At 36.3% G+C, this 27,905-nt stretch overlaps 2 protein-coding genes across 2 annotated transcripts; one reads left to right on the top strand and one right to left on the bottom strand.

Moving 5' to 3' along the window:
• Positions 1 to 257: 257 nt before the first annotated feature.
• LOC121429016 lies at positions 258 to 1,739 on the bottom strand. Its single transcript, XM_041625911.1, has one exon. The coding sequence runs from the start codon at positions 1,737 to 1,739 to the stop codon at positions 258 to 260; it is 1,482 nt and encodes a 493-aa protein (XP_041481845.1).
• Positions 1,740 to 5,664: 3,925 nt separating this feature from the next.
• LOC121428567 (AP-3 complex subunit mu-2-like) lies at positions 5,665 to 27,834 on the top strand. The gene is made up of 13 exons (XM_041625277.1): positions 5,665 to 5,805; positions 12,469 to 12,547; positions 12,907 to 13,012; positions 15,175 to 15,287; positions 16,359 to 16,480; positions 19,792 to 19,918; positions 20,284 to 20,430; positions 21,150 to 21,223; positions 22,746 to 22,848; positions 24,099 to 24,257; positions 25,238 to 25,288; positions 26,224 to 26,292; positions 26,949 to 27,834. Exons 1-13 carry the CDS (start codon positions 5,771 to 5,773, stop codon positions 27,012 to 27,014), a joined length of 1,251 nt encoding a protein of 416 aa, XP_041481211.1. The 5' UTR covers positions 5,665 to 5,770; the 3' UTR covers positions 27,015 to 27,834.
• Positions 27,835 to 27,905: the final 71 nt, after the last annotated feature.

Below are 27,905 nucleotides of genomic sequence, written 5' to 3' on the forward strand. Positions count from 1 at the left end.
GCAAGTCTTCTCTAATAATTGGTTTAGTGTGTGGAGATGGTCTGCAGTAGAGAAACCACTTCTGAATCCGGCTTGTTCCCTCGGTTGATTAAAATCTAGAGTTCCAGTGATTCTGTTTGTTAGAACTTTTGTAAATAATTTGTAGGTGTTTGAAAGTAAGCTAATTGGCCTATAGTTTTTAATATCCTTTATGTCTCCTTTCTTGTGGATGAGGATTATGATTGCATTGTTCCAGCTGTCTGGTGTTTGTGTTTTTACTAAACAGAGTGTAAACAGCTTGGCCAGCTGTTCAAGATGACATAGCCTCCATCTTTAAGGACATCCACCAGCACCTCATCGCTGCCTGGTGCTTTACCACGCTTCATTTCTTGTAAGGCTTTAGCAACCTCATCTACTCCTACTGGAGTTATGTCCTCATCTGCATCTCGAGCAATGATTGGTGCATCAACATGGACCTTGCTGGAGTACAAGTGTTGAAAGAAAATCTTCACATGATTAATTATCTGGTCTCTGTCATGAATAACACTTCCATCCTCCCCTTTAATAGCTATCAGTTGTGATTTCCCACTGGAGAGTTTACGTTTGGTTGCTTTATAGCTGCTATTATTTGTTATGGTCTCTTGGACTTTCTTTATGTTGAAGCTGCGAATTTCACTTTTCATACGTTTTCTTATTGCTTTACACAATTCTGTATACTCTATGCTATCCTTCTGTGTTGATACCTTCATCTGTCTCCTTTTTCCCATCAGATCAAGTGTCTCCTTTGTGATCTTGTCAGTTGTTTGATTTTCCCTTTTACCTGCTATCTCAAGAGCACAAGTTTGGACAGTGTGAGAAAATTTATTATAGATATCATTTATATCTTCCTGGTTTACTTCATCCTGAAGCACTTGGAATCTGTTCCTTAGCTGTAGTTGAAACTCATCCTTACATTGTTTAAGTTTGTCCACATTTAGGCTGGCATTCTTCTTCCTTATTAGTTTACTTCTTTCTAGCTTGAAATTGACATGCATTTTAGCTCTCACAAGCCTGTGGTCACTTCCAGTATTGAAACGATTTAGCACGGAAACGTCTGTGATGATGTCCGGTCTGTTTGTTAGAATAAAATCGATTTCGTTCCTGGTAGTGCCATTTGGGCTTTGCCAAGTCCATTTTCGATGTTCCTTTTTCTTGAAGAAAGAGTTCATTACCTTAAGACCTCTGCATGAAGCAAATTCCAGTAGACGATCTCCCCTATCATTCCTAGTGCCTATTCCAAATTTACCTAGCATCATCTCACTATTATCTTCCCTTTTACCAACTTTAGCATTGAAATCTCCCATAACTATAGTAAAATTTGCTTTGTCTTCATCAAGTAGTTTAGCAATTTCCTCATAGACCATATCAACCTCTTCGTCCGCATGGCTAGAAGTTGGAAGGTATACTTGGATGATTTTCATGGTTTGTTTCTTGGAGATTTTTAGGATAATCTGGGATACTCTGTCTGAAGTGCTCTTGTAGCTAATGACATTGGATGCTATGGTCTTGTGAATAAGGAAACCCACCCCTCCTATGCTACTCTCCTCCTTTCCCCTTGTGTACAGCAAATGTCCACTTTTTAGTTGTTGTAGATGTTCCCCACGGCGTCTAACCTCACACAATCCGACTATGTCCCATGTGATGTTGCCTAGTTCTTTTTCCAGATCATATAGCCTATCCTCTCCTAAAAGGGAACGTACATTATATGTACAGATGGTCATATTTAAATATTGACCCTAAATAGAGAAATTTTAAGGACTATATTTCAGAATCCATTGAGAGTATAAATATCTCACCACAGTCATCTAATGCTAGTGCCATCCTTTGCGGATTTTGTTGGAATTAAATCTAAACACAGTCATAAAGCACCTTTTGTAGTCATTGTAATCATGATTATCATACGCATTTTACTAATCAAATACTGCAAGCGCGAAGCGCGGGATGAAAATTTAGGAAATTTAGACCTGAGGAGGGGCATTCTAAGGCTTGTTTGTATGTATTCCCTTAGCTTGTATGTATTTCACTAACCAAATGATGCGAGCGCGAAATGCGAGCTCAAATTTTTGTATTTATTGACCCCAAACATGGATATTTTAAGGACTATGCTTTTTGTGAATCCATAAAGAGTATACATTTCTCATCATAGTCATCTAATGCCGGTGCCAAGCGCTTGCCGATTTTGTTACAATTACATCTAAACACATGAAGTACTTTTTGAAGTCATCATTGTAATAATGAGTATCATACGCATCTCACTAATCAAATACTGCGAGCACGAAGCGCGAGCTGAAAATTTAGGATATTCCGACCTGAGGAGTGGGCATTCTAAGGCTTTGTTTGTAGAAATTCACAAACACCTTACGTATAGCCAAATGATGCGAGCGCGAAGCGCGAGCTGAAAATTTTTGATATTCAGATCAGAAAAATTGACATTTTAAGGACTGATTTAAGGAATTCATGAAGAGCAGAAATCTCACTAATCAACTAATGCGAACGTTAGCACATACAGGAAATGTTTTATATTAAGACCTTAAAATAGGGCAATCACTTTAAGTAGTCATGAAAAAGAAGAATATGTCACTACATAAAGCAATAATAACTCGAATTGCGAGGAAATATATTTGTGTATATTGATTTGAAAACGGGAGGTTCTAGTACAAGAGGATTATATATATCGTTAAACAGTCTATGCGAGCACCAGGAACAATGAAGCAAATAATGTTTCATAAAGTAATGAAAAAATGCTTCTTATGTAATATAACATATAACATAATATTAAATAACTTATAATGAACAATAATCTCTTCTTTCCCCACTACGTTTCTCCTCCCTTTTCCCTCTTTTTCTCCCTTTCCCACTTTTTCTTTGCCAGCCGATTGGGGGGGCACGTGCCCCCCATGCCCACCCCCGTAGTTACGCCACTGTGATCATGAATAAGGCTACAGTACCATGTATTTCCTCGCTCTTTCATATGCATGACATGTTTTTAAACAATATCAAACAAAATAAGAGTGTTATCATGGTTATAATGAATCAAGGTAACCTGTAACGCATTTTTAAAGCGAATGACTGTTAGTTATAGATTTAGAAATTTCCAGGACCTGTTTTGTCTGTACTAATTATATCCAAGCAATCCAAGGTACCCAATTTACTTTCATATAATAGGCGGATCAGGGGGCTCCACGGCGTGCGACCCTCCTCCTCAAGGAGAAAACAAGAAAGAAAGGTGAATGAACGATCGAAGGGGATGGAATAGTTGGAAAATATAAAATTTAGTATCATTATAAAAGAAATAAATGATCTCTCTTCGTGTTCGCATCGCAGGCCTACTCAATGTGTTTAAATATGTTCAAATTATTCTGCCATTGATTCGTCTTCATTATTTTTCTTAGCGAGATAATGGCCAAAACTGTATATATAAAAAAATCCAGCTCGTGCGCTACGCGCTCGCATCAGTTGTGAATACAATATTTGGAAAATATAAAATTTAGTATCATTATAAAAGAAATAAATGATCTCTCTTCGTGTTCGCATCGCAGGCCTACTCAATGTGTTTAAATATGTTCAAATTATTCTGCCATCGATTCGTCTTCATTATTTTTCTTAGCGAGATAATGGCCAAAACTGTCTGTATATATAAAAAAAAAATCCAGCTCGTGTGCTACGCGCTCGCATCAGTTGTGAATACAATATATTTGCCTTAAGTGTTTCATTGTTTTAATTTGGGAGGGGGGGGGGGGTCGTATCGAAATACAATCCGTCCAGGCTGGAACAGGTGAAGCTATAATGATAATAATAATATAAAACATAGTATTTCTGTAGCCGCAAATACCTACCTTATTTGTAAATGAGTTCCAGGTGCTCATATATTAGACTCCGGATAATTTTGGCTACCGATTTTGATGCTCGAAAGCATTATTGAGTTTCCTGCTTAATTTCAATCGTAATTTGGCAAATACGATTGTACTAAATATAAAGTAACAAAGATTATACCTGGGTAACACAATGGTTTGCGATGATCCTTTGACGACTGGATACCACGCGTAAACAAGGATCTATTTTTCAAAGATAGAGCATGCACGTTACGTACGTAACGTGGGTGTCAAAACCGCTAAAATAATGAAAAAAGGTATTATTTAGGAAAGCTACCATATTTGAAGGTCCAATTTGCGAGGATATAAAAACGAATAATTTAATGATATGGGGGATATGTACTTTTTGCAACAACACTATTTATTGATTTCGTTTTCAGGGTGGCCGCATAGTCTTGTATACTGTTTTCCAGGGGGCCCTGTAAACAAATATTTACAATATAATAAACAAACTACATAAGGAAATAACAAACAGAACATCCAAAACAATCATAAGTGAATACATGGATAAAAGATGATGGTACATGAGTACAATGTAGGGAAATAACGTTAATTCATCTAGATTTTAATCAGCATTACAATAGAGAAAATTCAAAAAGTTATGACAAACTTAAACCCCCTGGCTCCCCCTATAGTTCAGTTATTCTAATTCAGGTAAATCAAGGTGATTGCTACTCAATGTGAATAGTGCATACGAAAAGTTACATGTGGAAACGAAAATATGCAAATCATCAATTATTTTAGTATGAAATTAACGGAGAAATTAAGAAATTAAGATTATTCATATTACTCCCATTACTACGTGTTTGTGTTCTTAGAGGCATTGGCGGCGGAAGCCAAAATTTTTAGGAGGGGACAACAATTTTGGGAGGGCGTAGGAAAATAAATTGACAAGCAAAAAAAAAAAAAAAAAAAAAAAAAAAAAAAGTCATCAACAACAAATTTAGGGGGGGGGGACCGTCCCCCCTCTTAGGTACGTCCTAGCTGTGGGAACTAGGTGGTCCCGGAAAACTTACTCATAATCATAACTGTGTGTTAATTGTTTGTTTGCTTCTCTTATGTATCATGTGTATAATTGTATAACTCAAATGTACATAATATAGGAAAAGGATTACTAGGGCTGTTAAATATAACTATCGCTGTAGGCATACTTGTTTATACGATCAAAAAGTAAGGAAATACTTGTCAAGGGTGCCGTTTGTTTCCAATACTTGTAAAGGGTAGAGTTTCACACGCCAATAAATTGTAAAGGGGTGCATTTTCAGAACATGGAAAATACCTGTTTTGGGTAGTCTTCGATATCCAGTCCCGCGACTATCCAATCGTTGATATAGAAGTGCCCTGCCCCCTCCCCCTGGGGCCGGGAACTACACAATTATGCAGAGTATAGAAACAAAATGATGAATGGTAATTTTTAAAACCCCAATTGGTCAGGAATTTTTAAAATTTTCATTGCGGATTCTCTTTACGTTTCCGTTTTTACTAATCATTTTCATTTCATTATCATTATTGGCTGAAAAGTGATCATGCGCATGCAGTCTATTTTAATGGTAGCTAGAGAAATAATTCCAAAATCAAGCCGGTGATGGAGATCGAGCATTTTACCAACATTAATTGTCATTTCGACAAATTTTGAGGAGGCTTTTCCTTGGGCTTTGATTTGCTGAAAGCCGATAATTCCCGAATAAAACCCGGCTTTTTTTTTAATATACACAAAAACAAAATCTTTTCTTATGATATTGGACGTTTTGCAGACACAGCCATTTACTTTCAGGATTAATGGAAGCGAAGACAAAAAAATCGTCAAGAACCGGAGATTAAAACACCCCAAACGGCATTGTTAGAACTATTCTGCATATGATTTTCATCCACCCGTCAAAATGATTCACAGCTTGTTCATGATAAACTCCTCAGGGTATGTATAGGTACAGTTATCTTCTTAAAAAAATTGTGAAAATGGAGCAGATGTCCTCTGTGTGACACGACGACAGTGGCGATTTTCTCGCAACGCACACACCTGCACCTACTGGTACGGTATGGTACCGTACCGGTTAGACCAAAAGCTTCAGTCTCGTCTCTGTATTTTGGTTGTTCCGCTGAACTGCGTTGCCGTTGGCTCCACTCACCATACATAGACTGAAGTGGTTGGGGGTCCGCACTCACACATTGTACGAGGTTAGTATGTACTAACCTCGTACAATAGACCGTGTTTGACCCTGGATTTCGAAGTAGTCGGCAAACATCGCTTCATTGCTGAAGTAACATTTGCCGAAGCTCCTTCTCGCTACGCCTACGCACCGGGGGTAATCCTCTGTTTTAGGGGTCCAAATTATTTTAGGTTGCTAACTTCAGGCAAAAGTCACAAATGCACTTACAATGAGAATAGGCAGTGTATACAGCCACACGCGTGTGTCTTTACCATCCATGATCCAGCCACACGCGTGTGGTTATATCCAGAACACCTATCTGTGGATACCGCCACACGCCGCCAGTAATAACAGTAAAACACGTATGTAGGTCTGACCGTCTATATCACGATCAAAATAACCTCATTTCTTCATTAAATTCTTACATTTTAAACCCCTTTGATATCCTTAGATCGTTTCAATTTCATTCTCACCGTCTTCTCTCCTTGCTTTTCTTGTCTTGTTACAAACGGTCGTCTGTTTAACAGCAAATTCTCTTTTTCTACTTGTGTCGATTCTGGCTTCCTTCGCGGTGGCAGACCCATACAGCGTTAGCGCAGCGCTAGCGCAGTAGACATACACAGTTTGGGTTTCGTACGTACGCACGTACGCGCACATAGCCTAGAGTCAGTAGAGAATCGACACAAGTAGAAAAAGTGTGGAAATTTGCTATTTAACAGGCGGCCTTTTGTAACAAGACAAGAAAAGCAAGGAAAGAAGACGGTGAGAATGAAATTGAAACAATTTAAAGAAATCAAAGGGGTTTAGAATGTAAGAATTTAATGAAGAAATTAGGTTATTTTGATCGTGATATAGACGGTCAGACCTACATACGTGTTTTACTGTTATTACTGGCGGCGTGTGGCGGTATCCACAGATACTCGATAGTGTTCTGGATATAACCACACGCGTGTGGCTGGATGGTAAAGACACACGCCTGTGGCTGTATACACTGCCATGAGAATAAGTCGTCCGCAAGCTACAAGGCTGTGAAGGTACGAGTGCGCTCGATCGCCTATCGGCCTGGCTGGTCAATTGACTGCTCTCCCGGGGAGTCAAGGCTAAAGGTGGGGGGGGGAGGGGGGGGGTCCAATAGATACATATATATTCAATATTGCTATATAACACCTCTGTTTGAGGGGATTTTATTAATTGTGGCATTGGGGGTACATTTTAGGGCATAATGATGAATGTACCCCCCAATGCCACAATTAATAAAATTCCCTCAAACAGAGGAGGTGATATATAGCAATATATATGTATCTATTGGACCCCCCCTTGTGCCTGCTCCCCTTAATAATGGAGCAGTTCATCCCCTCTTGCCACCACCCCTTCTCCTTGCTACCAATGTCATCATTATGCCCTATAATGTACCCCCCAATGCCACAATTAATAAAATCCCCTCAAACAGAGGAGGTGATATATAGCAATATATATGTATCTATTGGACCCCCCCCCCCACCTATCGCCTTGACTCCCTGGGAGTGCAGTCAATTGACCAGCCAGGCCGATAGGCGATCGAGCGCGCTCGTACGTTCACGGCCTTGTAGCTTGCGGACGACTTATTCTCATTGTCAGTGCATTTTTGACTTTTGCCTGAAGTTAGCAACCTAAAATAATTTGGACCCCTAAAACAGAGGATTACCGCACCGGGGCTCTTGCCGGTAAGTAGCAAGAGTTTGTTGAATATGAAAATAATAATCTGATAAAAAAAAGCACATTTTGCTTACCTCGGCCTCGAAAGTGACTTCGCTTGTCTCTTCCACGGAAATACAAGGAAGCCCGTTGGTGGCGCTAATAATTTCACAACCTTGATTCAGCTCCTCGGTAATTTTATAACTGTATCTAAATTCTTTGAATGCGCAATCCTCATGATTAATTTACTAATTATGGGCACCAATTAATGAAATGCCTTCAAAAAACATAATTAATGATTATTATTGGTGATGATAACACTCATTTGCATTAATTTAAAAAGATGACTGATAAAAAAAATGAAAATAATATACGTGCCTGGAAAGAAACCAGCAGTACAAGCTTTGACGAACGTCAATAATACGTATACGGTATACCAAAGTCTATACAATGAAAAGATTGGACACTTCACGGACTTTGCGTAATGCCTTGCGTCGATATGGGTGTAAACTAGTGTAGGTGCCTATTCTTTCCCTTGTCGTGTCTTTGATATGAATATAAATCGCGCTCCCTCTTCAGGAGAAAATTGATATCAACGCTGACTAATTTCTATCTCCGTAAAATCTTCACTAAAGATCAAGAAAATATACATATTTTTAGAAAGAAACTTCAAGGAGAAGTCACGGAAGGATCTAAATGATTCAGTAAGTGTCATAGCAGGATGTGGAATATTTATTTATACATAATATTTTATGTGGGCAAAAGCCCACTGTATTTTGGAAGTGTAGTTGTGTGTCGCGTGCGTATGACTGATAATCCTTCGCTCGCGAGACGATATGAACCCATGGGTGGGGGGTCCGTGGCTACAGACAACGTATAGTGAACTAGCGTTTTATAAATCGCAATGTAAAACTGTTTTTTGAGCGAAATTTAATGATGAAATTCAGGGAAATACAAATAATTTAAGTAATTGCATACGGTACCATGGACCGGATTTATTGATAAAATAATCCACTGGATGATTGAGAAATCTGTCATCTAAGATAAGCCATTTTCTCCTGACCTGACGCCTAGTGACGGTTTATCTTGCAAGTTGCCATCTTGAATGACGTCATTATCGTTAATGTCTCGATATATCGCGATTATAACTATTATCGTTTGTCTTTGTGAGTGTATCATATCGTATTATTGCCTTGTAGGTGTGCTGGTGGAATGCAATATCGATATCACATTCGTACATTGTTGACGCCCTCTCCGCGTTCGTTTGTAAATATTTCATAGTTTGGCTGCCATTTTGACCTGTTTTCCTGTGTCGTACCCAACTAAACATCGGTAAAGTATAATTTTCATGCATTTTCATCTATATCGTTTAAATTTTTGTAAAATTGAATATTTAAATATTAAGAATGTTTAGTTTAAATATCCTTAGATTGTAACCTCGATGTGTAAAAGAACCTCAAACTTTGGACTCTGGTCGGACAAAGGTGCTGGGGTTATAACGAATGGGAGCCCACACGGACACTTTACCGTCGGTGAATGGGGATTACAGTAAAATGTCAGAAATTGTTGAATAAATCCCCAGAAACGACGGTTATTCCTGTCTACGTACCGGTATGCAATAGCCTAGTCAATACAACTACAAGTACGGTAGTAGTACGGCAGTGAGTCCAAACTTTGCGCGTGTCCAAACTTCGCGGACGGTCATTATCTCCCAAACTAGCCAATATCCTTAAAATCTGACATCAATGTGAAAAGCGACCTAATATTACTTTTCGCTGAAAGTTTCTTTAGGATTAGTCCAGTATTCATGAAAATATTGGCAAAAAAAAGATCAGCAAATTTGTCACCGTTAGCGCCCGTTTTGAAGAAAGCAACAAGCATCACGATATCACCATTTTACAAGTAGAAATCATAAAAAATGTGAGTTAAATGTGGTACTAACCGATTCCATAGCATTTTGCCATCAATCTGATACAAATATTTCACTTTTTGAGCTTGAGTCTTTGTTTAAATCTCCACAAAAGCTTTGGTGCGCGAAGTTAAGTCACACTTTTTCTGAACGGTTTTCCAGCACAGCCCGCATTCGCCCATCGGAATAAAATTTTTAGATCGCAATACCGGCGAAACCCCGTGACCTACTTTATGTTTTCGTCCATGATTTTATAGTTTTACGATCTTGCCGTCAATGTGGTAACTATTTCTTGAATTGGTTTTGTATAAATTATGAATAATTTGTGGACAAAATTAAGCCTGATGAATATTTATGAAAAGTGCGCGAAGTTTGGACACCCCATCATACCAATACGGTACGGGTCACAAGTCAAAAGAAACAATGTAGTCCTACAATTCTTTATTTGTGTATGCATTTGCATAGTGTTAGTAGTTTGTTACGTGCTAGTTTGTTATTGTTTTTTATTAGCTTTTCCTTTGATTTTCTTTATTTTTGTGTATTTGGACATTGGAAGATGATCTAGATTCTAGCTACTAGTCTATAGTTAATAGGAGTAGGCCTAGTAGCTTAGTGCCCAGGGCCAGGCCAGAGGCTAGAATTTCTAGCCTCTGGCCTGGGCACTGACTAATTATTATTATGGCCCATTTCGAAGTTTGAGCAAATTCCCCACCACTCACAGTCACAACTCACACTCACAGACACTGGACTGTCACAAGTCACATGACACTTACTTTGGCTTAATAATCTGGGGAGTGTTTCATGAAAGGACATGTCGGACGTTTTATCCGGCAAGTCCCATTTTATCTGACATTTATCAAAGTTGCAGTGCTTGTCAGCCAATCAGAATAAAGGAAAGATGTCACAAGTCAAAAGAAACAATGTAGTCCTACAATTCTTTATTTGTGTATGCATTTGCATAGTGTTAGTAGTTTGTTACGTGCTAGTAACAACTTGTCAGACAAAAGTGTTGATGAAACGCTCCCCTGGCCCTGGAGGACTCCATGATGATATTAAATATTTTGACATACTTCTTCATCATGGCACTTTGTCCTTGAATTGCCTCCCAGTATAAGAGACACATGTAAACTATATTTTATATACCTTCCGTATGAACTCGCATTCTCCAAAAATAAATGGTCAATTGTTCAGACAACCTCAGTAAGGAAAATAAAAACGAATACAGGTCGTAAAAATATCTCAAATTACTAAACGTACATGTACGATCAGGAACATTTTATAATTGTCTTGAGGTGCTAACGGCTAGGAACAATTTTTATAAATCTGCCGTTATGAACTCTTAGTTCTCCCAAAAGAGATTAAGTGTTGCATTGTTCAGACAACCTTGGAAAAGAAAGTAAAACAGAATTTAGAAATTGTAAATATGTCAGATTTCTAAACGGATGATCAGGAATATTAAAAAAATTGTTTTGAGGTGCTAACAAGTAAAAACATATTTAATATACCTTCCGTTATGAACTTCCGTTCTCAAAAAAAATATAAATGACGCATTGTTCAGACAACAGCGGAAAGGAAAATAAAACAGAATTGTAATCGAACATATCTAAGATTAATGAACGATAGATTGGGAAGGTTTTACAATGATTGGGTACTAACAGCTTAGAATTAGTTTTATATACATTTTGTTATGATCTCCCGTTCTCTGAGAAGAAATATAAAGGATGCATTTTCTCGACATCGTTGGAAAGGAAAATAAAAATTGATGTATGTAACAGAGATCTCAAATCAATTGCAGAATCTATCAGGAAGTGTTTTAAAATTGCTTTGACTTCAAAACTGTTAAAATATTGCGCCAAGAACGATTTCAAATGGCCACTGATCATATCATGCCGATACACTTTGTAAGATCGGCGTGAAACAGCTGATCAGCCTTGACTTGATCGTTAACTGCTGCTGATCGATAACAGGATTCTGCACATCTTGGTAAAGTAGGTTATTCATAAAATCAAAGCTTTTGTGCCCATAGGCTACATGTAAAGTTATGCAACTGGAACATGTTTTTAGGTAATAGGTCATCTACGTAGTCAAAGAGATTTTTCATTTAAAAGCACAAAAATGATCAGCATTTCTGCATAAAGTCATTTGTACAGTAACTTACAAACAACTGTAAGAAACACTAGGTGGGTGTTTCATAAACCCGTTTGTAAGTTAAGATTGACTTTAGAATTACTGGTAATCCCTTCTTAGGGAAAATTTGGTTTACATGTACATAATTTATAACACAAAAGGATCCCCAGTTTCGGAAGTAGCTGGTATACATAATAGATTTATGAAACACTCACCAGCCACCTGGCCAGTATGCAAATGGGGAAACTGATGAGATCACCCACTCTCAATTTTCTCTTGTTTGTATTGTAAAACAAATTTCTGTTCCTTCCTTAATATGTAAATTGTCATTGTAACCTTTTGTGGTTCAAAAGGGTTCTTATTGTCATATATGTAAAATTGAAATATTCTATACATGAAAAACAAAATAAGTACATGTAGTGAGTGACATCAGATCTTTCCTTTGCATAACCCTGGGTTGTGTATAATGTACAAATGTAACTGTTTTAAAGCAAAATTGTCCGATTATATGAAATGCTCAACATTTTTTAGGTCAAATTTTTATGAAATGTTCAGCTTTGTTCTTGTTTTATGATAACTTTTTTTATAGGGTGGACTTGACCTTTTTTAAAGTTGCCTTTTTTAATTATGATGGTTCAATTTCAACTTCCTCCTAGATCTACTGCTTTTGACTCCACCTTAATTTTTGCAATTCTCTGCTATTTTGTTCTCAATTTCACAGGGATATCTTTATGGAAAAACATTGGAAGAGTGTTGTAAGCAGATCAGTATGTGACTACTTTTTTGAAGCACAGGAAAAGGTGTGTTAGAAATGGTTCTTAGTTATCATCACATCTCCACTAGGTTCTAATAATGTACATGAAAATCATCGTGCCTTTGTGAGGTTATTCTTTAAACTTTCAATATATTTTAATACCAATTATTGTACAGAATGATTTTTCAAATAATTTCCATGCATTTTGTAATATCTCGACCAAAATTTCTTATTCAGAATATTTATTTGCAATTACATTATAGCTTTGACTATGCATCAAATGATAGAAGTTTGTATATTGTTACATGTACTTAGCTTGTCATAAATAAGTGAATGAATTATTCAGAATATTCGTCGAGCATTTACATGTATAAAGGACATGAGGATTTTCTTTCAAAATGACAGGCATGCAGCAAGGCTGATGTTCCTCCCATCATTGCAACTCCGCATCATTATCTCATCAGCATATACAGGAGTCAGATCTACTTTGTTGCTGTGGTACAGACAGAAAGTAAGGAAATGTACAAATAATGCACATAAGCATGTGCATGCAGGGCCAAATAATGAACGATGTGCATGAAGAGTCAATGGATATACCGCATCGGGGTCTGCAGGACCGAGTGCGGTATATCCATTTGGCGAGTCGAGCACAGAGTTCATTATATAGGTCCTCCATGCACAAGAATGCGTGCATTGTTTGTTTTATACAACCCCCCATGTTACTGAGTTGACCCAAATGCTATATTTTATCTAAATTCTAGATAATTCCAGACCTCGCACTATCCTGCACTCTAACATCAGAGTGCAGGATAGTACTTTTGGTATGACATCAGAGTGCAGGATAGTGCGTTTTGGGTGCAATAGTGCGATTCGTTGAATATCATGTGATCTGATTTGGACCAATCAGATTACAGAACATTCTTGGGAGTTGTATAAGAAAGCATATATTATATTCAAATATCAATATGCTGGGGTGTGAGAGTTCAGATTTTTTAGCTGATATCAGATTTTTTTTGTTTTTATTTTCTGCTTAGTTTCAGCTTATTTTGGCTTTCCTCTGTACAAAATATATGGGAGCTATTTCTATTTCAGAATTTTTCAACACCCTTCAGCTTTTTTCAGATCTTTTTATTTGTGACTACTCACACCCCTGAATATGATTGGCATTCAAATAATTGTAACAGCCATCCTAAATTCAATATTAAGTTGAAAGTAGTAGTGGTTCATATAAATAAGCTATTGTGCCCTTCTAGACAACTGTTTTCTATGTGTAAAAACGTCACCCAAATCATGCAAAGCAAATGTGTCTGATATATTTTCTTATAATGTAGATATTTTGAATTCAATTTTCAGAACAGAATGGTTATCAAATTCACTATACATTGTAACTACTGGAAAAGCAATAGAATGGCTGTACTATTTTGGGGTTGACAGGAATTGAATATTACTTAATTTGAATATTGAAACTTTGAATATTATACACATGTCATCGCTCAAACATCTGGAGATGCATATTAGGAAAAATATTTCACAGTCGAAACAGAGAAGCAATACAGATTCTGATAAGTCTTTGCGCTTCCATATTTGTCCCTTGTATTGATGTGCAGTGAATACGAATCTTTGCATTTGAGTGGTTGCATTCACATTTTCAATTCAGTTTCAGTTTGATTTATTTCATTTTCATCAGAACAAAGTAAAGTGGTTAAAAATAATTACATAACGTTTGCAAATGAAATTTATAATATAAATTGAGGTACATTCAATATATCATTTTTTTCCCCGTAAGTAAAACAAAACAAAGTACACAATATAAGCAACTTATCCATTAGAGATCTGAGAAAATGGAGGGATCCACATGATGTTGGCTGGTACTTGAGTTTTTATGTTCTGCAGGACACCTGGAAGTACCTGGAACATAAAATGTAACAAATGAACTGGCATATTTAATAATTGATGATTTAGATACAATAATAATGATATTGCATTTATAGAGTGCTTAATATCAAGATCTCTAAGCGCTTTACATTAATTAGAAGACTTATTGAATTACGATTACCGGTATTTTACATCCTACATTATTATAATAATATTAAATATACATTACATGACATATCATTACAAGGTATAATACTATTGACTACATTATTAAACTACATCAAATGCAACAATGAAAACTACAAAAGTGAGAATAGATAGGTTTTGATAGATTTCTTGAAATTGGCTATTGAGGTTGCTACATGTAGGGGGAGGTAGAGAGTTCCAGAAATGGAATGCGAGATTGGTGAAGGCATGTTCTCCGTAGAACTTGTTATTGACTCTGGGAGTTTGGAGAAGGTTAAGATTGGCCGACCGGAGATTTCTGTGTGGTACATTGTACATAGAAATTGATGACATGTGAGATGTAGGAAGGAGAGTAACCATACAATTCTTTGAAGACTAAGAGAAGGATTTTGTACAATATGTCTGGTTGTGTAGTCTTGTTATTGTTCCTTGTAATTGGAACACCTTTTTTGTTCATTTCCCAGTGAAAAATGAATATCCATTTCTTTGAAAATATATCAAATAGATCAAAATGATCATGCTGCTATGAAATGATAACATATCATAATAGTGTATCATTCGTCGTGGAATATTTCAGAATACACATTATTAATCCATTTCTTTTCCAAACAGCTCCCCCTCTGTTTGTGATTGAATTCCTACATCGAGTTGTAGACACATTTGCGGACTATTTCTCAGAGTGCACCGAGACGTCCATTAAGGAAAACTATGTGGTTGTATACGAGGTAAGATGGGAAATTCCATAAAATGATTACTCATGAAAAATCCTGGAAAAATTTGTGGCCATGTAAAGTCAGGGAATTTGAAAAATTTGTGAAGAGTCATGAAAATGTCATGGAATTCCCTTTACCTCTTGGCTATGGCAGCTTTCCAGTTTGTTGTATCTCGCAACTCTCATACTTTGATCATACTCTGCTATTATAATTGGTGTTCGTGATTTCCATTTATCCCGAATTCTACATAACTCCCGGGACGACACAGGAAGTCATGGAAAGCAGCAATTTAGTCATGGAATTCTGTTCTCAAATTTCTGTTGGAACCCTGTATCTCCATATTTAGATTACTTCACTAACTGCTCAAGCCATAATAGTTTTCAGAGCAATATAACTTTTTCATATGAAGTAGAAGAGAGAGAGAGAGAGAGACAAATCGTTTTCAGGAATTTTCCACATATAGGGGTCAGACATGAACATACACATGTTACAGGCACAAATTGAGATTATATATTTCGAGGGCTGCTTGAATAAGCTTTATTGTAGTGATTGGGGGTTTCCATCGCTCTTTTGAGCATTTCGGGGGCAAAATCGCCCCTAGCCCCCATATAATTTTTCCCCTGATATTAAATGGAATTGCCTTTTCATATACCAGACACATGTTCTATAAAATATTTTTTATTGTGATATCAAATAGTAATCATCCAGGAAAAAATAGCCATATTCAATGGCTTGGTCCAATTCAGGACAATAAACTATCTGTAGCCATACAAATATTTGATCATTTTTTTTTCTTTTTAATCGGCATCATGAATATTTTTTTCAATACAACATTTGTTTCCTTTTATACTTAGTATACAAGTAGATCGAGGGTGATGGAGAGTGCCTTTACAAGTTCAAAATTTCAGAATTGGTAATAAGTTAAAACAGCAAATTTGAGATTTCGCCGCACTTCTGATTTGGGGATTTTAGCAGTTATTTCCACTCAAAATTTTATCATTGAATGAGAAATACTGATGCATTAAATATTGGGTGTAGTAATCTTAATTTTTTTTTAATGACATTTCATTCTACCCCATACAGCTTCTAGAGGAAATGCTTGATAATGGGTTTCCTCTGGCGACGGAATCCAACGTTCTCAAGGAGCTCATCAAACCTCCCAACATTCTCAGGACGGTGGTCAATACCGTCACAGGAAGTACAAAGTGAGTCTTCAAGATAAGCAGTTGGAGGATATTGTATTGTTTGTATTTATTTACAATAATATAATATATACTCATTTATATAGCGCAGAAACTATGTGCATATATTCTACTGCGCTGCAATTTAGAGCTGGTGAAATGCTTGAAAAACAAAATTAGAAAAAGGGGTAAAAGAAATGTATGGTAGTTATTTGAACAGATAACTTTTCAGTTTAAGTTTGAACGTTTCTATTGATGGACATGATCTCACAACATACGGCAAACCATTCCATAACCTTGGGGCTGCACAGGCAAAAGCGCGATCTCCCAAAGTTATCTTTGTATTACGAGCGGGGATGTGAAGGAGCAGATTATCATTAGAACTACGCAGGTTGTGAGAGTGTCTGTGAACTTTTCTTTGTAAAAGCTCAGAAATGTAACTGGGGGCTTGACCACTTAGTGCCTTGTATACAATTAACAAAATCTTGAAAGATATTCGTTGGCGAACCGGAAGCCAGTGCAGATCTTTTAATACAGGGGTAATCCTTGAAAATCTAGATTGACTACAAATCAGCCGTGCACATGCGTTCTGTACTCGCTGAAGACGTCCAATTTGAGATGAGGGGAGCCCATACAACAAACTGTTACAATAATCTACCTTACTAATAATGCATGCATGGACAATTGTTTTCATGCTTTCATTGTCAAAGAATTTTCGTATACGTCTGAGGTTGTATATCATATGAAATGAAGATTTGCACACATTGGTAATATGTGCATCCATATTCAATTGCGAATCAAAAAATACACCAAGATTTCTTACATTAGAGTTTAATTCTATGACTGAACTGCCAACTGATATCCCGTCAAAATCTAGCTTATTCAGTTGTTTAGATGTGCCGATAACTAGTAATTCTGTTTTACTGTCATTTAGCATAAGTTTGTTATGCAGCATCCATTCACGTATGTAACCAACACAATCTTCTAGAAGAGAGATGCTCTGCTGCTGAGCAAGCAAGTCTGGCGTAAAAGACAGATACACCTGTGTGTCATCTGCGTAGCAGTGACAAGATACTTTAGGAAATAGACTATGTATATTTGTAATGAGTTGACTTGTGTATAAAGTGAACAATAGAGGGCCGAGACGGGACCCTTGCGGGACTCCGAAAGGTACTGAGAAAATTTCAGACACAGTTTCATCAATTTGGATCCGCTGACATCTGTCAGTTAGATATGATTCTATCCAGTCAAGTACTACACCCTTAATACCAAAGTGTCTGTTTAGTGTATGCAATAGGTTAGTATGATCAATGGTATCGAATGCGCTACTAAGATCTAATAAAAGTAATAAGGTGACTTTCTTATCATCCATAGCCATGAGAATATCACTCTTAATTCTTAACAGTGTGGTTTCAGTACTGTGATACTGTCTATAGGCTGACTGATTAATTGGAAGAAGAGAGTTGCAGTCGAGGTGATTCATTATTTGCGTATAAGCAGCACCTTCCACTAGCTTTGATACATACTTCAGATTACTTACAGGCCGAAGATTACAGAATTTTGTTTCCAAGCCAGGTTTTTTCAATAATGGTTTAACTATAGCGGTTTTCCACAGCGAAGGAAAATTACCAGATGACAACGAGAGATTAATTAGAGATGTGATGGTGGGAATCAGTGTGTCCATACACTGTAAAAGAATCTTTGTGGGCATTGGGTCAGATGCACAAGACTTTTTGCTGAACTTAGTTATAAGTTTCTTAACATCATGTTCTGACAGAAGAGTAAAGTTAATAAAGTCAGGTACGTCATGGGAGGAGACCTGAAGATAATTTGTCTTTGGATTGCTGCTTGCATTCAATCTTGACTCAATATCTTCATGGATCTGTAATACTTTGTTCTGAAAAAACTTGCCTAAATCATCCACAAAGCCCTGTTTGTCAATAATGCATGGTATTACAGGTTGTTTATTCGCAATATTCAACAGAGACTTCACCACACGAAATAACTGCTTTTGATCACCTTTGTTTTCCATAATCAAATCATTGTGATGGATTCTGCGAGCTTCATTTAACACATGCAACATGTGATTGCGTAGTGACTTATACCTATTCCAATTGCTCATCATCCTAGATTTTAACCAACGCTTTTCAGCTTTCCTTTTCTGTATTTTTGCAATCCTTACATTATCAGTGAACCAAGGTACTTGAGTTCGCAGAACAACTTTTTTAGTTACAACAGGTGCATGTTTATCTAAGATACTATTTAGTGTTAGTGTTACATGAAAACATACATGGCAGATAGCCCATTTCAGCGGCATTAACATAATGCCACTGTCCTTCCATTGGACCATTTTTTCATGTGGTCCTTAAATGGAAATCTATACATTATCTCTGAAAATATTTTTTTTAAAGATAAATTCCAGTTCTGGTAACGATCTCAAAATGACTTTTTACAGAATCTAATGTAATGACCACCCCAAGTGTCTGTTTGTATGTATAAAAAATATGTGCCAAAGGATTCTGGAAGAAATTGTGTAATTGCTGAGAAATAAGCAAAATAAGCGCAGATTCAGTCACTTCCGTCGGTTCTTTATTCCAGCAATAATAATACACTGTCCCACGTGTGCCTATCTGTGTTGGCGATCTTCAGTGTTATCGTATTTCAGCTTAGATTTTATGATTTCATAAAGTTCTGTTTATGTAACTGTACTAGATCTAGATCCACGATGATATAGTCATACTTAACCTTGGTTTTAAATACTTTCTCACGAAATAAGGGATTTACTGCAACTACTATCATTTAGCTTTAATTTCAAAAGTTTTGGAATTGAAACTAATGAAACTGTATAGGAATGATGCTATCAATGGTTTTATCTACCAATAAAGTGTTTGCATAGTTTTTTTTTTTTTTTTGCCCTGGAGATCAATTCAAACAGCCAAACACTAGAATGGATGGATAGATATCACTAGCATTTTCAGATACTGGTTCAGATTTTCACCATGTGATAAATTTCCCTGTATTTGAATTTGACACAATGAAATTATGATTTTATAACAATACTCTCATGATTTTACCATTTTTTTGTAACCAGAGTTCTTTAAAAATCTAGGATATTAAAATTGGCTATTCCTCAAACTGATCTGTAAAAAGATTTACATCCACTTCCATACTGACTGATTTTTTTCACTGATTGATATTGGCATAATTAAAGTTCATATTGATATCTTAAATCAATAATTCAAACATGTATACCATTTTAAGAGTAAAAATAAGGTGGTGATTTTTAATCACTCTGAACATGTCAATAACTTTAATTTACTCTTTTATTTTTGCAGTCTGAGTGATACCCTTCCCAGCGGTCAGCTTTCCAATGTCCCATGGAGGCGAAGTGGGGTGAAATACACCAACAATGAAGCATACTTTGATGTCATTGAAGAAGTAGATTGCATCATCGACAAGTCGGTAAATTACATTATGCTCTTAAAATGCTAATGGTGATGAGGATGCTGATGGTGATGATGATGCTCATGATGATGATGATGGTGATGATGGTGATGATGATGATTATGCTGATGATGATTAAGCCGATGACAGTCTTGGCAATGATGATGATGGGATCCGTAGATGTATTGATTGTTCTGTGAAACTACCTATTATGCATGTTCTTATCACATTCTTTCTCCTCTGTTGGGTTTGGCTTTAATCACTGCATGTATGAAAGACAGGATTGCCTGATAATACAATATACTTTGTCCATTCTATGGTTATACTCTTAATTGCAGTGACAGATTTGACAGATAATACCACTTTCTTTTGTTCCACTCTAGGGTTCGACTGTAATTGCCGAGATCCAGGGGTACATAGATTGTTCTGTGAAGCTGACTGGAATGCCTGATCTTACCATGTCCTTTGTCAATCATCGTCTCCTTGATGATGTCAGCTTTCACCCTTGTGTCAGATACAAAAGATGGGAGGTGAGTGACAAGGGACTGTTTCACAAAACAGTTTGTGCAGTGTAATATGTGCAAACTTACGAACAACCTTAGGTGTGTCCAAGTGGGTAAAATCAACAAACCATAGACTATTCAAATGTCGGGGCCTGAGTATGCTCCATATTACTTAGTATGTTTTTGGAGTGATCCAATTATTCCGGGGGGCTGTTTCATAATAATAATAATAATAATAATACCCAATTTTTATAAAGCGCTTTTCCCAGAATGGCCCAAAGCGCGTTACAGCATATTATTATTTCATGGGGCTGTTTCATAATGCTGTTTGTAAGTTAAGAGCGATTTTATGGACGACTGGTGATCCTTTCTTGTGGTAAATGAAATGTTCATTGGGGATTACTTAGCGCATAAGAAATGTTCACCAGTCGTTCTTAAAGTCGCTCTTAACTTGAGAACAGCTTTATGAAACACCCACCTGGTAAAGAAATGCGTGTGTTTGGTAAAATATGCTAGATCTGCTTTTGTTGTCACAATTTCGACCATGGACTGATGTAGGTTTAGTTGCAATTGATTTGTGGTCATTTATTGTAATCTATCTGTATGTTGTTGAACGGCTATTTTGATTATCTGTATATCTCATCCATTCTAGTCTTAGAGAGCTATTTTCTAAGACCATCTCCTCGAACAAGCGCAATATCAGTTGCTACCATTTCATTTGTGTTTTTTCTGCTCTTTTTATCTAGTCTGAGAGAGTTCTCTCCTTCGTACCACCTGATGGTAACTTCAGACTTCTCTCATATCACATAGGTGCTTCCAAGTAAGTTACATAAAATTGTTTATTTTCCTAACCAGTTTAAATTCAATGGCCTGTGTTCTGAAGTTGGGTTTAACTTGGACCATGGTCTAACTCTGTGCTAAAATTATGGGAAGCCTAGGGACAGTGATTTTCCGCGATCGCGGAAAACGGACGGAATTCACGGAAAAGGCCTTTTGAAACGGAAAGTGGCATTTCAAACGGAAAATCACGGAAAACGTATTTTCCCTCAAAATAAACAGAATAGCAACAGAAATTACTCCAAAATAACAACAAAATGAGAATATTAAATGGCCACAAAACCCCAGAAAACACGATCTCACTTCGCTACAATCATGACAATTCACACATCGTGATGGCTCTCGACATCAGCACACTCGATAGTACCCCGCGCCTGTACCCGGCGCGGCCAGCCAGGTTGAGCTTCACATCGCTTCAGATCGCTCAACTGAGCGGTCGTGTGGTGCTGCCCTCTATGTTTGAAGATGTAACAGCACGATATCGTGGTCTTAAAATCCAAGATGGCGGATTGGCGAAAGTCATTGACTGATGATAACGATGTCCAAAAAACCCCAAAATTATCGATGAAAATTAATTTCACCGTAAAATAATGCTGATTATGTGAAAGGTGAGGATGTATGCATGCTAAATCAGTTTGAAAAATCATTAAATAGATCCGATTAGAATGGATTCTATTGTGTTGTTGGTACAGTAGCAGATACATATTTTGGCCAGTGCGAGTGTATGCGCTGTGATTTTGCTATTCAATGTGTAAACGGAATTGTCACTTTTCCGTGTGTACAAAGTCTATGGGGAAATGGAATTTTCGTTTTCTGACGTGCTGAAACGGAATTTGAGATTTTCTGAAACGGAAAAGGCCATTTTTTTAAACGGAAAATCACTGTCCCTAGAAGCCAAGCGGTTCAAAATTTTGTTTAAAGTAAATGCTTCTCATGTTCGAAGAAGAAAAAAGAAAAATTTGCGGTGCTATCTTTTTGCATTTCAGAAATATCTTGCGAAGCGTTGAGGGGGGCATCATGCCCCCCCAGTCCTTTTAGGGTTAAATCAGAGTACAGAATACTGACCAATTATGATGGGGAAGACAAGGTTGGGTGATGTTCCATGAAGGTGTAAGATGAATATACATATGGACAAAGGGTGGATAGACAAGAAGAATAACAAACACTTTAAAAGTATGGTGACATGATTAATGTATAAAGCAAATACTTGTGTGAAATTTTAAAATTTGCTTATGCATCCAACATGGAGGATTATATTATAAGACAACAAATTATGTCACACACTGTTTCTTTTGTATTTTATGATATAAGATGTTCAATATCTTGAGATCCAATTATCAAAACGCTCTTCCACACATTCAAGATGGAGTCAAGCTAAGGTTCTCTTTACTGGAGGAAAACATTGATACATTTCATGATTTGATGAAATAGAAATATGAAGTGAGTGTATAATGTCACTGTTTCCCCTCATTTGTATAATGCCCATGTTGATATTGTCTGTTTAGCCTTACAGCCATTCCAGTATACGTGAAACCTAACATCATGATGAGGGAGACGTCTGGACGATTTGAAGTGATGGTGGGACCCAAACAGACGATGGGCAAAACTGTAAGTTGTGTTCTTCGTCATTATTGATAACGATTGGATTTGTATAGAACTTTTTCCAAAGGAATTACCTGTAAAGGGATTGTCCAGGCTGGAGATATTTCTATCTCATTAAATAGAGTAAAATTCACAAACAAAATGCTGAAAATTTGATCAAAATCGGATAACACATAACAAAGTTATTGAATTTTAAAGATTTGCATTATTCCGGTGAAACAGTTGTAGGCATGTCTTTATGAATATTCATTAGGTGGGCTGATGATGTTATACCCCCACTTGTTCTTTTATATTTTATAATATGAAATAAGGTTCATTCATATTTTTATACCAAGTACTAAAATAATTGGATTGACAAGTGACTAAGTGCATTAGTTATTTATTGCCGCAACTTATTTTATCATAATGGAAACACATCATTTACACATGTATGAAAAAATAAAACATTTAGGATTTCATGTAATAACATAAGAAAAAGGAAAGTGGGAATGTGACATCGGCCCACCTAATGAATATTCATGACGATATACAAATAACTGTTTTCACAAAATATTGATAAACTTTAAAATTCAATAACTTTGTTATTTGTTATCCGATTTTGATGAAATGTTCAGCATTTTTCTCTGTGACTTTTACTCTTTTTATTTAGATGAATATGAATATTTTAAGCCTGGACCATCCCTTTCAAGCGCTGTTAATGGCTTAATTTTTTTGTTTGCTTTATAGGTATACAGATGTGTCGTAAAATGATTTTGGAAGAGGTCAGGAGAAGAAATGTTTGAGAGAGTTGGATGGAGTTTTTTCCAAAAGACAGGGGGCAAGAGATTAAGATTTTTTTTATAAGGACCTTCCATAGGTTTGGGTATTATGAAACATGGACTTGTACTCTTATCTTGTTTTTCGTTCTGCAGTGCTAAAAAATCTTCCTGCAGCATTGCTATGCACAATGGAGAGTGTGATACTTGTTTTTATGTTGAGACTAGCAAGGAGATGCCCACCTTCATAAACTAAATTGGCTCTGAGAGGTTAAAAAAGGAAAGGATTTAAACCCCCTAAAACGTAGGAATAAACAAAAATGAATGATCACTCAAGATAAACAGGAAATAATGAAACAAAAATAAAGAGTATTCTGTAGTCTTTGTTTAGATACAGAATATCCCCAAGGAACCTGTGTGTGTGAAACACAAGCCTGTGAGGAAGACCAAGTAAAACTTGCACCATATCATTGTGTCACCATTCTGTCTTTTCATTATCAGGTTGAGAATGTCGTCGTGACCTGTGACCTTCCCAAGCAAGTGCTGAACATGACCCTGACCCCTAGCCAGGGTAGCTATAGCTTTGACCCCGTTGGAAAGGTCATGTCATGGGAGGTCGGAAAGATCAACCCACAGAAGCTTCCCAGCATTAAAGGAAGTGTAAGTTATCATTGCTTTTATTTGAAAAACTATATCTCTGTGTTTTATTATTATTATGCTATTCGTATTGAGTGTTATTGTTGCCAGAAAGAACCTCTCTTCATTTCTGATCCTACAAATAAATAATTTGTCATTTTACAAAAGATGGATGAAAATGAGGAATAAGAAAAAAGATGGAAGAAAAATCAGTGGCAATGGGATAAGCAAGAAAATGTTTGTATTAACAGATTTATACTAGGTTGCATACATGTATGTGTTTTTTTATGTGTGCTTATAACTAAATGTATTAGGTGAAGTAAAATATGTGGAATTCCCATTAAAAGTTCGAGTCAACTTATTGTTATTTTCATCAACATATTTTTTTTCAAAATGCATAGTCTCTTTGTTACATGTACATGGCATCAACACCATTAAATCCCAGCTTTATGTACAGTTAATAGTCTGTGTTAGCAGCTACTCCTCTAAAGCAGCCACTTGCCTTTTCTTTTATTGACCACCTAACCTTATTGCCATGAAACCATTTCTTGCATATTTCATTAAGAATGTGTCTATAGAGGCTACATTTTGGTTGTCATTATAGATTTGTTCACTTTACTTTAGCTTTTTACCCCCTTGCAATCATCAATATTGGTACTTTGATGTGATAATTCCCTCTGACAGCCTGTACGGGAAGTTATATTAATCCAATTCAATTCAATTTATTTTACTGTAAAAAAAAAAACAATTGGCCCCAGACTCTTGATACATAACGCAGGTAAACAGAATTGTGCATGGGACAAAATATATACATTGGGAACCAAAATCACAAATAAAGATTAATAAATTGATTTATCAGAAAAAAATCTTAATGTATTCCAAGATTGTTTGAGTGGCATCTTCCTTTCCTGGATGGGAGAATGACAGTGAGTTTTCTTTTAATCCTTTGCTTAGAATTATAATTAATATCTTAATTTGAATTTTCTCTTCTTTTTTTCCTTCAGATGTCTCTACAGTCTGGTGTCCCACCTCCAGAAGCTAACCCGACCCTATCAGTGAGTATCCCTTATAGATCTCTTAATGTCATTGATGATATATGCTACCTTCCACCACAAAATGGCTATTAAGTCATCATTTTGACTTCCATCAGTTTTAAATGACTTGGAAGGAACAGCTTAGCTTTAAAATGATATCAGAGATCTGAATGTTTATTTTAGCTGAATAATACCTATCTGTTGGTCACTGTGTCGTCTGCATTTTTGCTGTTTGTTGTAGCCATAACTGAGATCTCAGTTATGTGTCATCCGATCACCTTAAAATATTGCACAAGGGTCAAGAATCATGTAATCTCCAAATTTTTATAGCTACATTTACGAAGGTCCTTTTATTTTTTTGTATTAATTAATGTATGCTAATTTTTTGAGAAATCATAGATTTAGGTATTTCTCATTGAATAAAGGCTCAGGAATAGCAATTTTTGGTACAAATGTCTTTAATACCTCCCTCGTCAATTCTTGAAAGAAAAATACAGGTTGTGGTAATTATTTCTTATGTATTTTATTGTTTTTCAATTTTCTGAAGTATTTTTTTTTTGTTTTTTCGTCAAGCGTTTCAAATGCGTATGTGTGTGTGTATAGGTAAGGGTGGGTGTGTGGTAATTATTTACACAATTTGAAACAATGATGATACTTACTAGGAAAGTATTGATATAGATTGGAAAAGCTGACCTGATTTTGTCCATAAGGTTATATAGAGAAATAGTAAAATTTCAGCAACATGTTTGGTAAACTCCGGCACGGTTGGTCCGATCATCATAAATTAGGCATCAAAATATGCGAGAAGGGTCAGAGAAAAAAGTAATGAAATTTTGTTTCGAAATATTGAGGCTTTAGGAAGTACAGACCAAAATTCAAGGGGGGGGCATAACAGCCCATCCCCGGGAATATTGGTGTTAATAAGGTGATAGATTTTTTTAATTTTTTTATTTCAGGTGCAATTTTCCATCAATCAGCTGGCAATATCAGGACTTAAGGTCAATAGATTGGACATGTATGGAGAGGTAAGTATTCAATGCTCAGTGGGTTTTGGACTAGGATAGCAGGTTGGATCTGCAAGTTGCCCCTCTCGCCCCCCCCCCCCCATTTTTTCTACTTTATTTTTTTTCTCATCCCAAATAGTCCAATCTTAGTTTATCTGTGACCAGGGGAGTGTTTCATTAACATTTTCTTCCATCAAGTTGTCAGATCTGACAACTTTCTTTGATTTTCATTGGCTGAGAAGCACATATTCCTACGGTAACTATTTGATAAAATAGGGACTGATGGATAAAACGTCAAACAAGCCCTTTCCTGACATGCTCCCCTGTTCATCTCCTGTCAATTTTGTCTGTTGTCACAAAGTCATTTCTTTCTAATTGCCAGTAATGCTATACCCACTTTGTCTAATATCAATTTGGTCTAAAGCCCGGGTTATAATAGCGGCGCTTTGTATCCTCTGGCAAAAAGCGCTTTATAAATCCAGCTATTATTATTATTAGATGAACTATCAAACCAAATTTTCATTAAAAAATTGTCAGAGTGTGTAGACTATATCAAAACTACTCCATCTGGGCATACTATTTAATGACAGTTAGCCTCCAACTAAACAGTCATGTCTATGCACAATGCATTGAATATTTATTCATACATTATATTCATCATCACCTTTTACTTTCAGAAATACAAGCCATTCAAAGGAGTAAAGTACCTAACGAGAGCTGGTAAATTCCAAGTCAGGACATGATAAAGAATTACTAATTATGAAATTAATGTATATTACAGTATATATCAAATGTCTTGCTTTGTATAGATATTTAAAGGTTATAGAAAAAGTACTTATTTGTGCAACTCTGTATTGTCTGCAAAATTATGTACTAGATTTTCTTTGATGGAAGTGACTTGTGCTACTCTTATGTTTGACATTACCACTAAATATTAGTAAAAGTGACAGAAGTTTCTCTGTATTGCCTTTGTATGAGTTTATATATAGATCTATAGAATTTATTTGCTATGTAGATTTTTATTGTAAATGCACATATTTTGTGTGAGAAGATGCATATGAGAATTGAAACTGCATGTGTACGAGTTGGAGTCATCGTTTATTTATATAGCAATACAAATAATTTGTAACACCCAAATCCACCTGTCATTAGAACAAAATTTTCTTTAAAAAATCCCATCACAAATGTAAGTCCTACTGAACAGAAATTTACTTGAAATAAAAGGTATGTTCTCAAAGATTGAACTCTTTTTAATTCTCAATCTATTGTTCTTGGACAAAGGGGTTCCATTGCATTAGCTCTGGCTACAATCGCTCCGCTTTAAATTCCACATGCTAATTGAATGACTAACTTCAACCCTGGGATTAATATTACACCCTACCCTAGACCTAATGTACAACCCTAACCCTACTTCTTAGACGCAATTAAACCCAGAGCAATTGTCGCAGGAGCAAATGTCCTGTCGCCGACAGAGGATGATAAAACTTCTCAGTAGAATTGCATCCTGTCCTTTGTTAATTCAAAGAAATGATGGAGCTGCATACTCTTTGGTGTTCAGAAAACTTGGCATCATCAATCAATAGAAGCTAGCCTAAGTACAACACAAACTTAAAATCAGAGAATAGGTTTTCATT

This window comes from Lytechinus variegatus, chromosome 15 (genome assembly GCF_018143015.1).
Source record: "Lytechinus variegatus isolate NC3 chromosome 15, Lvar_3.0, whole genome shotgun sequence".
Lineage (NCBI taxonomy): Eukaryota > Metazoa > Echinodermata > Echinoidea > Temnopleuroida > Toxopneustidae > Lytechinus > Lytechinus variegatus.